This window comes from Hyaena hyaena, unplaced genomic scaffold (genome assembly GCF_003009895.1).
Source record: "Hyaena hyaena isolate Hyena2069 unplaced genomic scaffold, ASM300989v1 scaffold_673, whole genome shotgun sequence".
NCBI classification, from domain to species: Eukaryota; Metazoa; Chordata; class Mammalia; order Carnivora; family Hyaenidae; genus Hyaena; species Hyaena hyaena.
Genome location: NW_024081308.1, coordinates 863,324 through 878,623, shown reverse-complemented (window position 1 = coordinate 878,623; position 15,300 = coordinate 863,324). Strand labels below are relative to the sequence as shown.

General features: G+C 34.1%; 1 protein-coding gene across 2 annotated transcripts in view; it reads left to right on the top strand.

Moving 5' to 3' along the window:
• Positions 1-15,051, top strand: part of CEP76 (centrosomal protein 76) — a 37,358-nt gene extending 22,307 nt beyond the window's left edge. The window contains exons 12-13 of one of the 2 annotated variants that reach the window (XM_039217241.1): positions 186-301; positions 14,867-15,051. In XM_039217241.1, the coding sequence (XP_039073172.1) occupies positions 186-301; positions 14,867-14,883 (133 nt within the window). In that variant the 3' untranslated portion in view covers positions 14,884-15,051. Of the gene's footprint in view, positions 1-185; positions 1,096-14,866 lie in introns of those variants that run through there. The other variant, XM_039217240.1, reaches the window with a different exon arrangement.
• Positions 15,052-15,300: the final 249 nt, after the last annotated feature.

Sequence of the window (15,300 nt, the reverse complement as noted above, 5' to 3'; positions counted from 1 at the left end):
CTAGTGTAATTTTTTAAATTTATACACTGTGAGGAAATGTTCTATGATCTGAATAGCTTAACCAAAATTACAGGGCTGTTGGTAGCAGACAGGAGATTTAAAAATTATTTTAAATACTGACTTACTTGGAAAGAAATAAAACCTGTTTTTACTTCTTAATTGAATAAATTTTCTTTCTTCTCTAGGTCTCCTTTCTGTGAAGAAATAATTTGTTGCCGTGGAGACCAGGTGCGACTGGCAGTCCGTGTCCGAGTGTTTACTTACCCTGAATCTGCATGTGCTGTTTGGATCATGTTTGCTTGTAAATATCGCTCGGTATTATAGGACTAACCTTTCTATAAGAATACACCTGTGTTTTATTGAAATTTTACACATTGTACATTAGTAGTTATTTAGAGGTTCATTATTTTAAAAATCACATTCTGGCTTGGATGTCATATTTTATTATTGTATATACCTGACTGATAATGTTTGAGAAAAATCATGTGTATATTTAAAAATTAAGAATGAAAAACTTGTATAAATCTGAGTGGAATTTAGTATAAATTAAGTGTATATTATATTTTAATAAATGTTACTTTGTTTACAGTTATTCAGTAGTTTAAATATGAATATAAAACTTAACCCAGTTTTCTTTGCATTAACAGGCAATCAGAGAAATATTTATTTGTCTAAGGGTTTGAGCCATGGTAAATTCAATATAGATCATTATTTTTCATAGATCAAATGGGATTATTTTATATAAATTAGAAAATAACGTCATAACAGATATATTTATTAGATAGGTGGAAATACATTTTGATGAATTATCACTTTAGTGGTTTACCCATGGCTATAGGGATATTTGTGACTTTCCAGGGATTTATGGGAAGACTTCGATGCAATAATAGGAAAAACTAATACCAGAAAACATAAATATTAATAACAAAACAAACCTCACAGAAAAAGACATAATTTATACTTGTTTGATTCATCACAAAAATGAATTGAGTGTTTTAGAAAAAATTCATCATACTCTTTTGTTATGATTACTGATAAACTGTTTTCTAAAATTAAATTTTTTTATATTTTTTTAAGAGAGAGAGATAGAGTGCAGGCAGGGGAGGGGCAGAGAGGGAGACACAGAATCTGTAGCAGGCTCCAGGCTCTGAGCTGTCAGTACAAAGCCCAACACAGGGCTCAAACTCACGATCTGATCTATGAGATCATGACCTGAACTGAAGTCGGACGCTTAACAGAGCCACCCAGTTTTCTAATTATAGAAACGGGTTTTTCTAATTATAGAAACAGGGAGTTTTCTATAATTAATATTTGCAGTCTGTTGCTAATTTTCTGTAGTCTAAGGATTCATTATTAGCCTCTTCATGGATTCCATCTTATGAACCCACATTTTTCTTTTTTCCCTTTTTTCATTGTGATAAAAACATCAGTGTATATGTAACTACTCTAAATTAGAGAATTATTATGTGAGGCCATTGAAAAATAAGCATATGTGAGGAACTCCATGCTGACAACTTGTTTTAAAATTGAGCAAGTTTTCTTTTTGTTTCATAAATTTTTTTTAACATTTATTTTTGAGAGAGGGAGAGTGCGTGTGCGCAATCAAGCTGAGGCGGGTCAGAAAGAGAGAGGGAGACACAGAATCCAAAGCAGGTTCCATCCAGCCTCTGAGGTGTTAGCACAGAGCCCAACGTTGGGCTCATACTCATGAACTGCAAGATCATGACCTGAGCCAAAGTCAGATGCTTAACTTACTGAGCCACTCAGGTGCCCCTAAAATTGAGCAAGTTTTAAAAGTGAGCAATAGTGAACATTAAAAAAGCTATAGCAATTTGACTTTTTGTGAGAAGCTGCATGACGTGGTAGATTAACTGTCCATTCAGCACCTCTGTACACAGTTCTTGATTTGCTTGCTTTATCCATTGGCCTTAATTTTTAAGAAAGCACCTGTGCAAGTTTTTCTTTTTTCATCATTTTACTTCACCATTGCAAATAAAATGATTTAATGTTTTTAAAAAGAATTAAAATCTAGAGATACCCTAAAATTTACCTTTCGTTTATTTTTATATATAATAAATATTTATGACTTAGCTTGCTTAAAAAGTCTGAAAATATTCCTCTTCTCAATTTTCTTTTAAAACAATAATCAGATGTTTCTTGTGAGACTGTCACGATTTTATAGAGAATTAGCAAAATAAGAATTAAGACTTTTTTATTCTGTTGTCAAAATTACTCATAAAGCTGTCAATAGAGAAAATTGCTTATAATTTTCAACTTTTGGAACAAACTATGAGGCACATACTAAGAGGCAGACTATGTTAATTAAGATCAAGGCTGTGTTATCATTGATGCGGGCCTTCCTGCCTTACTGTACCAGAGTAACACATGTATTCATAAAGCACCTTTGATATAAATTCTAAAATAAATTTCTTTTTTATGCACTTTAATACAGTCTAGCATTAATAATTTTCTGTAAAGTTGGTTTACTTCAAGAGATTATTTCAGTGCATTTATCACTAGAATTCTACTCTTATTACTAATTTTCTTTTTAAAAATTAAATATATCTTGTCTATTTAGCTGTCATAAAAGTTGTTTTCCTATTAAAATTGTAGTTTTTTATATAATGTCTTTAATGTGTTCTTTTTGAAAATATGTACATTAATGCAGTTCTCTATACATATATATATGTGTGTATGTATAATACATAGGTGTATGTATTTAATAGAAGACTATCAGAAACCTAGAAATTTCATTACTCAAGCATGAACCTGTTGAATAAAATTGATTAAATTTAGTTCCAACCAAGTGAACACTTCAAGTGCTGTTAAATTTTTTTCTTGTATTGAGGTATACATTTTTTTTTTTTTTACAAATAGTTTATTGTCAAATTAGTTTCCACATAACACTCAGTGCTCATCCCCAAAGTGCCCTCCTCCATGCCCACCCCCCCTCCCCCCCACATCCATCAGTCCTCAGTTTTTGTCAGCATTCAAGAGTCTCTCATGGTTTGCCTCTCTCCCTTTCCCCCACCATTTCCGCCCTTCTTCTCCCCCTTGTTCCTCCGTCAAGTTCCTCCTAATCCTCCTATACGTGCAAACATATGATATTTGTCCTTCTCTGCCTGACTTATTTCGCTCAGCATAACACCCTCAAGGTCCATCCATGTTGCTACACATGGCCAGATTTCATTCTTTCTCATTGCCATGTAGTATTCCATGGTATAGATAAACCACATCTTGATCCATTCATCTGTTGATGGACACTTAGGCTCTTTCCATGTTTTAGCTATTGTGGAGAGTGCTGCTATGAACATTGGGGTACATGTGCTCCTATGCCTCAGCATTTCTGTATCCCTTGGGTAAATTCCTAGCAGTGCTATTGCTGGGTCATAAGGGAGTTCTATTGTTAGTTTCCTGAGGAACCTCCACACTGTTTTCCAGAGGGGCTGAGGTATACATTTTTTTATATGATCTGCAAAAACACATCAATAACCTGGCAGTTCTGGAAAGTACACATATTTGAAACTCAATTTTCTACTTTTTAACCAAGATAAGTTTTTCATTTTTTAACATTTTTTTAAATGTTTTATTTATTTTTGAGAGAGAGATAGAGACAGCATGAGCAGGGGAGGGTCAGAGAGAGAGGGAGACACAGAATCCGAAACAGGTTCCAGGCTCTGAGCTGGCAGTCAGCACAGAGCCCGATGCGGGGTTCGAACCTGTGAACTGTGAGATCATGACCTGAGCTAAAGTTGGACGCTTAACTGACTGAGCCACCCAGGCATCCCAACAAAGACGAGTTTTGAACCAAATGAAGAGTAGGCTTTATATTTGAAAAGACTATTGCTATTAAAGTAGTATTCTGTGCCATATAGCTAACCATCAGAAGGCATTAGTTACAAACCATCATTTTTTTAAACTAACCCATTCACTCTTCTGATTTCATGCTTACTAAATAGGAATTTAGTTTTGCTTAGACTATAGATAACAATTTCACACTTTCTACTTAACGGAGATAAGTACATGAATTAGATGATCTGTTTTTTAACGTGCCCTTAACTTTTTTTTTTTCCTTAAATGATTTATTGTTAAGTTGGTTTCCATATAACACCCAGTGCTCATCCCAACAAGTGTCCTCCCCCATGCCCATCACCCCTCTTCCCCTCTCCCCCACGTCTATCAGCCCTCAGTTTGTTCTCGGCATTCAAGAGTCTCCCATGGTTTGCCTCCCTCCCTCTCCCCCACTATTTTTTCCCTTCTCCCTTATTGTCCTCTGTTAAGTTCCTCCTAATCCACCTATACGTGCAAACATATGGTATCTGTCCCTCTCTGCCTTACTTATTTCGCTCAGCATAACACCCTCAAGTTCCATCCACGTTGCTACACATGGCCAGATTTCATTCTTTCTCATTGCCATGTAGTATTCCATTGTGTGGATAAACCGCATCTTCTTGATCCATTTGTCCGTTGATGGACACTTAGGCTCTTTCCATGTTTTGGCTATTGTTGAGAGTGCTGCTATGAACATTGGGGTACATGTGCCCCTATGCATCAGCATACCTGTATCCCTTGGGTAAATTCCTAGCAGTGCTACTGCTGGGTCATAGGGGAATTATATTGTTAATTTTTTGAGGAACCTCCATACTGTTTTCCAGAGGGGCTACACCATTTTACATTCCCACCAACAGTGCAAGAAGGTTTCCGTTTCTCCACATCCTCACCAGCATCTATAGTTTCCTGATTTGTTCATTTTAGCCACTCTGGCCAGTGTGAGGTGGTATCTCAGTGTGGTTTTGATTTGTATTTCCCTGATGATGAGGGACGCTGAATGTGCTCTTAACTTTTAAACCAATGGGAAAGTAGGATTGTTTTTGAGCTGTTGGTAGTTGAAAAATAATTTGGGATTAGCCAAAGCCTTTATAAAATATTAAAAACAAAATAGTCAAACATATAAACTAGAAGCCATCTAATTTTGAAGGACCTATCCTGTTTATAGCATATTCTACATTTCAAACACAAGTTCTCTTATAATCATTAATGCACTTAAATGTGGGTATTAAATGTTTAATATTTTCTTCTGAGATTTGGTTGGCATAGTCCTTGTAATTACATTTGACCTGTATTTGGTTTGTGTATTCACTACATGACACCAGTGTTGAAATAGTCATGGATATTAGAAGGGAAGATAGAAGAGGTTATTTTAGTTCACATCTAGTCTTAGGAATGATTTCTTTCTCTGATTCTATGGAATTTAGACTTGAACTAATACTCCAAAACAGACATTTCCTAGTGTTTTGAAGGTAGCTATTTTTTTTTTTTTTGTTTTGCATCTATAATTAGAGTTTTAAATACCTTTATACTTAGGCCATTTTTACATGTGATTTAATACTTCATGGCTTTGAATTACAGGATTTTGGACTTGAATGGAATCTTAGGTCTTCCAGTCCACTTAATTTATATAGTAATGAAATGGAGATCTAGAGAAGTGAAGTTCCATGTCCAAAGATAGTATTTCGAATAGCAGATCAGTTCTAGAGCCAAGTTCTGACTTTGAGTTTACTTCTTTCTGCTGTATGTCTATACAAAGTGAGTTTTTCTCTCTGGGGATGGCATTTCTAGGTATGACCAAGTAACTCACGTAGTATGGAAAATTTTCTTTTTAGTGGTTCTACCGAAGACAAAGGGATATGGAAGACACCAGTCTTTATGGTAGTTATCACATAATCTATCAAAAATTGCAGTAATATTTGGAGTATCAAGTCAATGTCTTAGAGGGACAGTGAGCTGATTGAGATTTCTTGTGGTGTAGAATTCAACTATTTGTATACTTAAGAGATTTAATAAATTGACATACAAGAGTAGTGCCCACTAACATGCATCTAGAAAATATTTCAGTCATATTCAGTCTAGTAGAGAATTAATTCTGAAATCCATTTATTTACAAATTAGTTGTTTAACTGGCCACTTGTTACTGAAATTTTAAAAATTCTTTTCCTTGTACGAAGTGTACAGTGAGGGAATGGGAGCGATGGGAGCACAAAACGTAAGATGAACATCAGAAGTTAAATCTATTTGATTTCAACATAAGCAAACATTTTATCACTAATTTTAACAGCTTTATTAATATAATTTGTCTACTGTACAATTAACCATGTTAAAGTATATAATTCAAAAAAGTATATAACTCAGTTGTTTGTACCATAGTCAGACATATGTGCAACCATCATCAGTCAATTTTAGAACATTTTATCACCTCATAAAGAAACCCTGTACCCTTCAGCTATTACTCTATCTCCCTTCTTTGCCTCCAGCTATTACTCTCCTATCTCCCTTCTTTGCCTCCTAGCCCTAAGCGAGCACTAATCTACTTTCTGTGTAGATTTCTCTATTTTGGATCTTCTCATGAATGGAATCGTACATGGTCTTTTGTGACTGGCTTCTTTCACTTAGCATAATGTCTTTAAGATTTAATCATGTGGTAGCATGTATCATTATGTCATTCCTTTTTATGGGCAAATTTTCCATTGCATAGATACATCATAATTATTAGTCAGTAGACATTTTGGTCGTTTCCACCTTTTGGCTAAATAATGCTGCTGTAAACATTCATGTCCAAGGTTTTGTGTGGGGATGTGTCTTCATTTCTCTTGAGTATATGCCTAGGAGAGGAATTGCTGGGCTAATATAACATTTTAGTGGAATGCCAAATAGATTTCTAAAGCAGCTGTACCACTTTCCAGTCCCACCAGCAGTAGATGAGGGTTCTGATTTCCTCACATTCTTGACAACACCTTGTTATTACCTGACTCTGATTCTAGTCATCCTAGGGGGTGTGAAGTGGTATCTCCCTGTGGTTTTTATATGCATTTCCCTAATGGCTAATGATGCTGGGCATTTTTTGTGTGTGTGCTTATTGGCCATTTGTATATCTGCTTTGAAGAAATGTCTATTTGGATCCATTGCCCATTTTTAAGTTGGATTGTCTTTTTATTATTGAGTTGTGAGAGTCCTTTTATATATTTTAAATACAAGTCTCCTTTCAGATAATATGATTTGTCTATGCTTTCTTCCATTCTGTGGGTTGTCTTCATTTTCTTGATTGTGTCTTTGAAGTACTAAAGTTTTTAATTTTGACCAAGGCCAATGTATCTGTTTTGTTGTTGCTCTTGCTTTTCTTGTCATATCTAAGAGTCCATTGCCAAATCCAAGGTGATGAAGATTTACCCCTATGTTTTCTTCTAAGACTTTTATGGTGTTAGCTCTTAGGTCTTTGATCCCTTTTTGGTCCTTGATCCCTTTTTAAGTTAAGTTTTGTGTATCTTGTCAGGTAACATTCTTCATTCTTTTACATATAAATATTGAGGTGTTTCATCACCATTTGTTGAAAAGACTATTCTATCCCCATTGAATGATCTTGACACCCTTGTCAGTTGACAAAAGATGTAGGAATAGAGAGTCATGATTCTCTATTGTTATTGTGCCAGTCTTTTTATTGTTCCCCTACCACACATTTTGATTATCTATCATTGCTTTGTTGTACATTTTGAAATTGGAAAGTTTGAGGGGTGTCTGGCTGGCTCGGTTGGTTGAGTATGTGACTCTTGATCTTGGGGTTGTGAGTTCAAGCCCCATGTTGGGTGTAGACCTTAATTTAAAAGAAAAGGAAATTGGGAATTGTGAGAATCCTCCAACTTTGTTCTTTTTCAAGATTGTTTTGACTATTCTGAGTCCTCTGCAATTCCATATGAATTTCAGAATCAGTTTGTCAATTTCTATAAAACACCAGAAGTTTTTGTTTTTGTTTGTTAGTGTTTCAGGAGGAGAATCCAGTGATTCATCCATCTGAATGGATACTTACATACAACACCCAATGCTCATCACAAGTGCCCTCTTATTGCCCATCACTCATCTAGCCCATCTCCCACCTATCTCCCTCTGTCAATCCATTAGTTTGTTCTCTGTCATTAAGAGTCTCTTGTAGTTTGTTTCCCTCTCTTCTCTTCCCTCCCTCTTCCCATGTTAGTCTGTTTTGATTCTTAAATTCTACATGAGTGAAATCATGGTATTTGTCTTTCTCTGATTAATGTATTTCACTTAGCATAACATATTCTACCTCCAGTCACGTCACTGCAAATGGCCAGATCAGACACCAGGATTCTAAAAGGTGTTGCCTTGAATTTGTGGATTGCTTTGGGCAGTATTGTCTTTTCTTTCTTTCTTTCTCTCTTTCTCTCTTTCTCTTTCTTTCTCTTTCTCTCTCTCCCTTCCTTCCTTCCTTCCTTCCTTCCTTCCTTCCTTCCTTCCTTCCTTCCTTCCTTCCTTCCTTCCTTTCTTTCTTTCTTTCTTTCTTTCTTTCTTTCTTTCTTTCTTTCTTTCTTTTTCTCTCTCTTTCTTTTGCCGCATGCCCAACATGGGGCTTGAACTCACAATCTTGAGATCAAGAGTTTCATGTTTTACCAAGTGACCCAGCCAGGTCAGGTGTCCCTTGGGTAGTATTGCCATCTTAACAATGTTAAGTTGTTTGATTTATGAACATGGGTTGTTTTCCCATTTATTTTAAATCTTTAATTTTCCTCAACAATGTTTTGTAGTTTGCAGAGTATAAGTTTTCTACTTTTGTTAAATTTATTCCCATTTTATCTTTTTGATGCTATTGTAAATGTTTTCTTAGTGTCATTTTTGGCTTGTTCATTGCAAGTGAATAGAAATACAATTGATTTTTGTATGTGATCTTGTATCATGCAATCTCATTGACCTCATTTAGTAATTAATTCTAATAGTTTTTTTAGTGGCTCCTTAGGATTTTCTTTATACACAATGATGACACCTGCAAATAGAAGTAGTTTTTACCTCTACATTTCCAATCTAGATGTCATTCATTCATTCATTCTCTCATTCATTTGCCTGATTGCTCTGGCTAGTACCTCCAACACAGTAGTGAAGAGAAGTGATGAGAGCGGATGATATTGTCTTGTTCATGATGTTATGGGGAAATCACTCTTTCACCATTAACTATGATGTTAACTGTTTTCTTCATAGATGCCCTATATCGGATTGAAGAAGTTCCCATCTGACATCTAGTTGTGTTTATTTTTATCATCAAAGGGTGTTGGATTTTTGTCAAATGCTCTTTCTGCATGTATTGAGATGATCATGTGATTTTTGTTTCTTCTTTATTGATATAATGTATTACATGACTTGATTTTCAAATGTTAAACCAGCTTTGCAATTCTGGGATAAATTGTAGTTGGTCATGGTGTATAATTCTTTTTATATATGCTGCTATATGTTCAGTTTGCTAGTATTTTGATAAGGATATTTTTGGTCTGTATTCATAAGAGATACTGGTTTGTAGTTTACTTGTCTTGTGATATCTGTATCTGATTTTGATATCAGGATAATACTGGTCTTATAAAATGAATTGGGAAGTGTTCCTCACTTCTGTTTTTTGGAAGAGTTTGTGAAAAGTTGATTTAGTTTTCACTTTAATTGGTAGAATTCAGAAGCCATCTGGTCCTGGGCTTTGTGAGTAGTTTTTTGATTACTAACTCAATTGCTTCACATGTTATATAGGTCTATCCAGATTGTCTATTTCTTCTTGAGGCAGTTTTGATGGTTGGTGTCTTTCTAGGAACTTATCCATTCAATCTAAGTTATCTAATTTTGGTGTACAGTTGTTCATAGTATGTCTTCCTAATCCTTTTTATATTTATAAGGTCAGTGGTGATGATTCCTCTTTCTGATTCTACTAATGGGAGTCTTCTCTCTCTTTTTTTCCAATTTTGAAAGAACTAGAGTTTGTTGTCACTGATTTTTCTTTGTTGTTTTTCTATTCCTTTTTCATTCATTTCTACCCTGATCTTTATTATTTCTTTCTTCTTGCTTTAGGCTTAGTTGTACTTTTTCTAGTATCTTAAGACAGAAGGTTGGGTTATTTATTTGAGATCTTTCTTCTTTCTTAATATATTACAGCTATAAATGTTCCTGTAAGCACTCCTGTAAACACTTCCTATATGCATCTCAGAAATTTTTGTATGTTTTTCTTTATTTTCATCCATCTCAAAGTATCTTCTGATGTCTTTTTTGATTTCTTCTTTGACCCATTGGCTACTTAGGAGTATGTTAATTTCCATATGTTTGCAAGTTAACCAATATTTTCTCCTGCTATTGATTTCTAATTTCTTTCTATTGTGACCACGGAACATACTTTGTATTATTTCTATCCTCTTAATTTATTGAGGTTTGTATTATGGTTTAACATATAGTGTATCCTGGAGAATGTTCACATGTGCATTAAGGAAAAAAAGTATATTCTGTTAGATGTCTGTTAGGTCTAGCTGCTTAGAGTGTTCAAATATATCCTTGTTTATGTATTCATTAATGGTTTATTCTAATTATTCAGTCATTAATGAAAGAAGAGTATTAAAGTCCTCTTATTTTTTTAAAATTTATTTATTTTGAGAGAGAGGGAGTGAAAGAATCCCAGGCAGGCTCAGTACTAACATTTTGATGTAGCACTCGAATTCACAAACCATGAGATCATGACCTGTGTTGAAATTAAGAGTTGGATGCTTAACCAACTGAGCCACCCAAGTGCCCCTAAAGTCCTCCAACTATTGCTGTTGAATTGTTTATTTCTCCCTATATTCCTTTCAGGTTTTATTTCATGTATTTTGGTGTTCTGATATATAGGATTATAATTATTATGTGCATATATCCTTGTTTAAATGTCCATTTTTGTCTCTAATAATATTTTTGTTTTAAAGTCTACTTTTTCTGATATTAGTATAGCTTTCTTGTGGTTGTTGTTTGCATGATTATATCTTCTATCCTTTAACTTTTAATCAATTCATATCTTTCAGTATAAAGTGTATCTCCTGTATTAGTATAGTCAACTCTTATTTTTTTTCCAGTCTGTGCCTTTTGTCTGGATTTTAAATCCATTCACATTGAATGTTCTTATTGATATAGCTGGGTTTAATGTCTGCCATTCAACTTTTTCTTTTCTTTGTGTTTCATGCCTTTTTTATTCCTTCATTTCCCCTTTACTGCTTGCTTTGCATTAAGTGATTATTTTCTAATGAAGCATGTAATGGTCTTTAACCATTTTGTCACTATATTTTTAAGTTTATTTATTTTTTGATAGTTGCTCTAGGGTTTTCTCATTTACATCTTAACTTATGAGACTCAGCTTTAGTTTTATACTACCTTAATTCCGGTGATAAATGGAATTTTTTTAAACTAAAGTTATGAATAATGTTTTGAATGAAACTTGATTGCTTTTTTTCGGCAATATATTACGAAAACTAGTGTCTTTGGATTAGTTAAAAAAATGTTAAGGTGGAATCTTCAGTTCTTAATAAATCTGATAGTAAGAATTAGTTAAATAGCTTATATATTACCAGTAGCAGTTGTTTTAAATGTAATAGAAGAAATTAATTCAAAGATGATTTCTTTGTAAATTTCCATGGCAATATTGGGTTCTTTTTCAAAGACATTTTCAGAAGTCTTTTTGAAATATGTCTTTATAAGCCTTAGTGTCCATCAACAGACGAATGGATCAAGAAGATGTGGTTTATCTATACCATGGAATACTACATGGCAATGAGAAACAATGAAATCTGGCCATGTGTAGCAACATGGATGGACCTTGAGGGTGTTATGCTGAGTGAAATAAGTCAGGCAGAGAAGGACAAATATCATATGCTTGCACGTATAGGAGGATTAGGAGGAACTTAACTGAGGAACAAGGGGGAGAAGAAGGGGGGAAATGGTGGGGGAAAGGGAGAGAGGCAAACCATAAGAGACTCTTGAATGCTGACAAAAACTGAGGACTGATGGATGGTGGGGGGTGGGGGGGATGGGCATGGAGGAGGGCACTTGTGGGGATGAGCACTGGGTGTTAGGTGGAAACTAATTTGGCAATAAACTATTTGTAAAAAAAAAAAAAAAGAAAGAAAGTAGAAATATGTCTTTATATAGTATATTTTTCCCAAATATATGTAAGAGAGGTTCTAGTCATTTGGTCAGCCACTGAAAAATGCTACTTTTTGTGTTGTGAACTGCACAGGTAAAAATGGCAGGATACTTATGGATTTGCATTAAATAATTTCTTGTGATCGTTTAATAGACTTCTATCTGTTACTTCATAAACTCTTCTTAGTTATTTTGCACATTTTTAGGTGCTTTGAATGAATTTTAAGTATTAATGTGTTAATGTACTTTACAAGAGAAATTCAAGGTGTTAACACTATGCCATATGTTATGTTCACTCTTGCATAATGACAAGCTTTCCTGAGCGGGAGAGAAATAAGTGGAGATATATAGATAGGTGGCTGAGAATTTGAAATATCCCTGGGTATGTTTGTAGGAATGTGGTATAAATGAATGTCCTCTATCTTATGTGTTAGATCAGATTAAAAGTTGTGAACAGTTGGCCTAAATTATCTTGGTGCTTGCTTTAGTGCTGTATTTTAGCTGAGGAATGTTGGCCCAGTATTTATAATGCTACAGCATAAAAAAAAAATTGCTTCTGCTACAAAGAAACAAATGAATACTATATAATTTAGTTAAAACTGAAAATGTCAATGGCATTATGACAATATTGCAGTTGAAAAATGATAGTTACTAAAGTGTTAGGAAGTTTGTTTAAAATATTGTCATAGCTTTAGGTTGAGATATAGGAGTCATGTCCTTATAAATTTTAATGTCAATGATCTTTGCTAACATCTTTTAGAAAGGATTATGATTACTAGGCAAAAAGTAGGAGCCAAGTTAACCCTTCCAGTTCCCACGAGTAATGAACATGCATAGCAAATGAAAGAAAGACATTGTACTCCATTAATGACTATTGAGAAAGGATCAGAGGACACAGGAATTCAGGTTAAGAAAATAGTTTGGGGGAAAACCTGAGGAAAAAGCACTGCTAAAATAAATAAGGAGTACTTCCCTACCTATACCCATCCACAAAAATTACCAAAGCAAGGCTTAATTCATTGCTTATTTAATTGAATTAAAAGTAAGCCATATTTTGTGTTAGTTACATATTAACCTTGGAAGAGAAGTAAACTTTTCACAGAATCACAGTAGAATATACTGGAGTCAAGAGCAGTTCCCTAGTACTGCACATTATATATCTGCCCATTAGGAAAAAAAACCCATCTTTTCAACAACAAGAAAGGGACTTTTTTTTTTTTGTATAAAGTTCAGCAAGCATTAAATATGGAGGTTTGAAAAAATATTCTAGCTTTAATCTCATCAGTCTGACTTCATTTTCACAATAAAAAAAACAACAAAGTATGATTTCAGTCTGAAAATGGATTCTTTCTCTTTAACTTACACAACCTAAAACTCTGGTTTCTTAAAAGTTTTATTGAGAATTCTACATTTTCAAGCAATTATTGTCAAACATCAAAATTTTGCTATCAAGTAAAGATATTTTTGTGCCTTGTATACTTTTCAATTTTCCATTGGAATTAAGAAATAAGCTACTGCTTATCCTAACTTGAAATCTGATGAGAAGTAAGGTAATGTGGCTAAAAAACAGGATCTGGAAAGCTTATGTTAAAGGAAATATATTTGAATTACTTTTGGTAACTGTCAGTAATTTGGGGGAGGGGGTAAGTCACTTAACTCTGCAGACTCAAATTTTTATAAGTAAAATAATGGGTTGTTGTAAAATTTAGATCTACGAGGTCTTTTCCAAATCAAATCTTCTTTACTAATTGAAGCTAATGATTCTATTTATATTCAGAATCAAAAGGCCATCTCTTCTTCTTGGTTTAAAAGTAATTGTTTCAAAGGAGAATCACATTAATAAGGTGAAACATGACTATTGTTTGACCTAGTATTTCCCCAAATCCTTCATGAACATATCAATATGCTACTGTTGAAATATTTTACCTCATTCCTCTACTTTTCCCCAGTTTTTATCAGTGAGTATGTAACTTGATCTCATCAAAGTAGGATTGGTACATTTTTTAATATATTAGATTCTACGGAATGAATATGTTGTGGAAAACACTGGTTTAGGATACAATTTATTCATGGGTATTTTCTAAACGTTTCTCAATAAACATGTATCTTTGGCATTGGGGAAAAAAAGTTAATTCTTTTACAAGTATAGACCAGAGGAAACCAATTGTGTTGTGTTTTTATCTGTTCTATATACTGGTTCTCTGTATAAGGTCACATGCTAGTTTTCATGATTAATTTTAAGGATTTTAGGTTGATATTCAGTTTGATTACCAAAATTAGAAGAGGTGCATTTCAAACTGCACTTTAGGATTGTTGATGGAATTAACCTCCTTAGAAGAGTGATAATTTGCAATTCTTTGATGGGGATGGAGATATTATAGGTCACCTTGAAAATAATTACTATCAGGAGATGACCACTATGGTGAAACCCAATGCCAGGACAAATGGAGGGAGACGGGGTATCATCACATTATTCTTTGAAAATGTTTGAAATACCAAAAGTTCAGTTGATCATAGTGGTATGTTTAAGTTTAAAGCATCTGCTTTTTTGCACTACTCATGTTTGGTGGAGTGAAGAATGAAGTGTGAGGACTTTTTTCTTGCTCTGTGCCAACGTAGAGAGACATTGTAAGTAGCAGAAAGAGCTTAGCTGGTCAGGAGGCCTGGATTCCAGTCCCACCTCTTTCATTTATTAGTCCTTTATTTTGTCTTCTGTAGGATAAGAATAATAGTTTCTGACCTTCAAGTTGTATAACTGAAGAAAGCACTTTGAAATTATAAAATATTCACTTTTAAAATTGTAGTATAATTGTGGCAATTAAAATTTAGGTTGTAACCACTGAAAAAAAATATGCTGTTCTATTTTTTCCTTTTTGGTGCACTTTTCTAGGTGAATGTGCCTCTTAGGAGCAATTGCCTGGGAGTAACTGGATTAAGCTTGGGCTGCACAAGCAGATTGTGCTCCCTGAAGGCCATGCTCCCTGAAAGACTCAGAGCAGCTCAGCCAGCATGTCCAGAGTGTGAAGCATGAAGTACATTTATTCTGCAAAAATGATAAGTAAAAAGATTAAAAATTTCAAGGATTCCATTTTTAATAAATGCAGCAACAAAATCAATGAAAACTAAAATCATAGAGTAACACATGCCACTATTTTTCACAGATCTCACAGCACCTTGAAAGAGAAATTTACATGTTGATTTGAGTTGTTCAGATGTTTTAAATACAAAGAGCAATTTTTTTAAAGTGGTGAAGCCAAGAATAAAAAAATAAAATCAGTGACAGAAATTGGAACAAAATATACTGTACAAGAAGGTATTTGAATC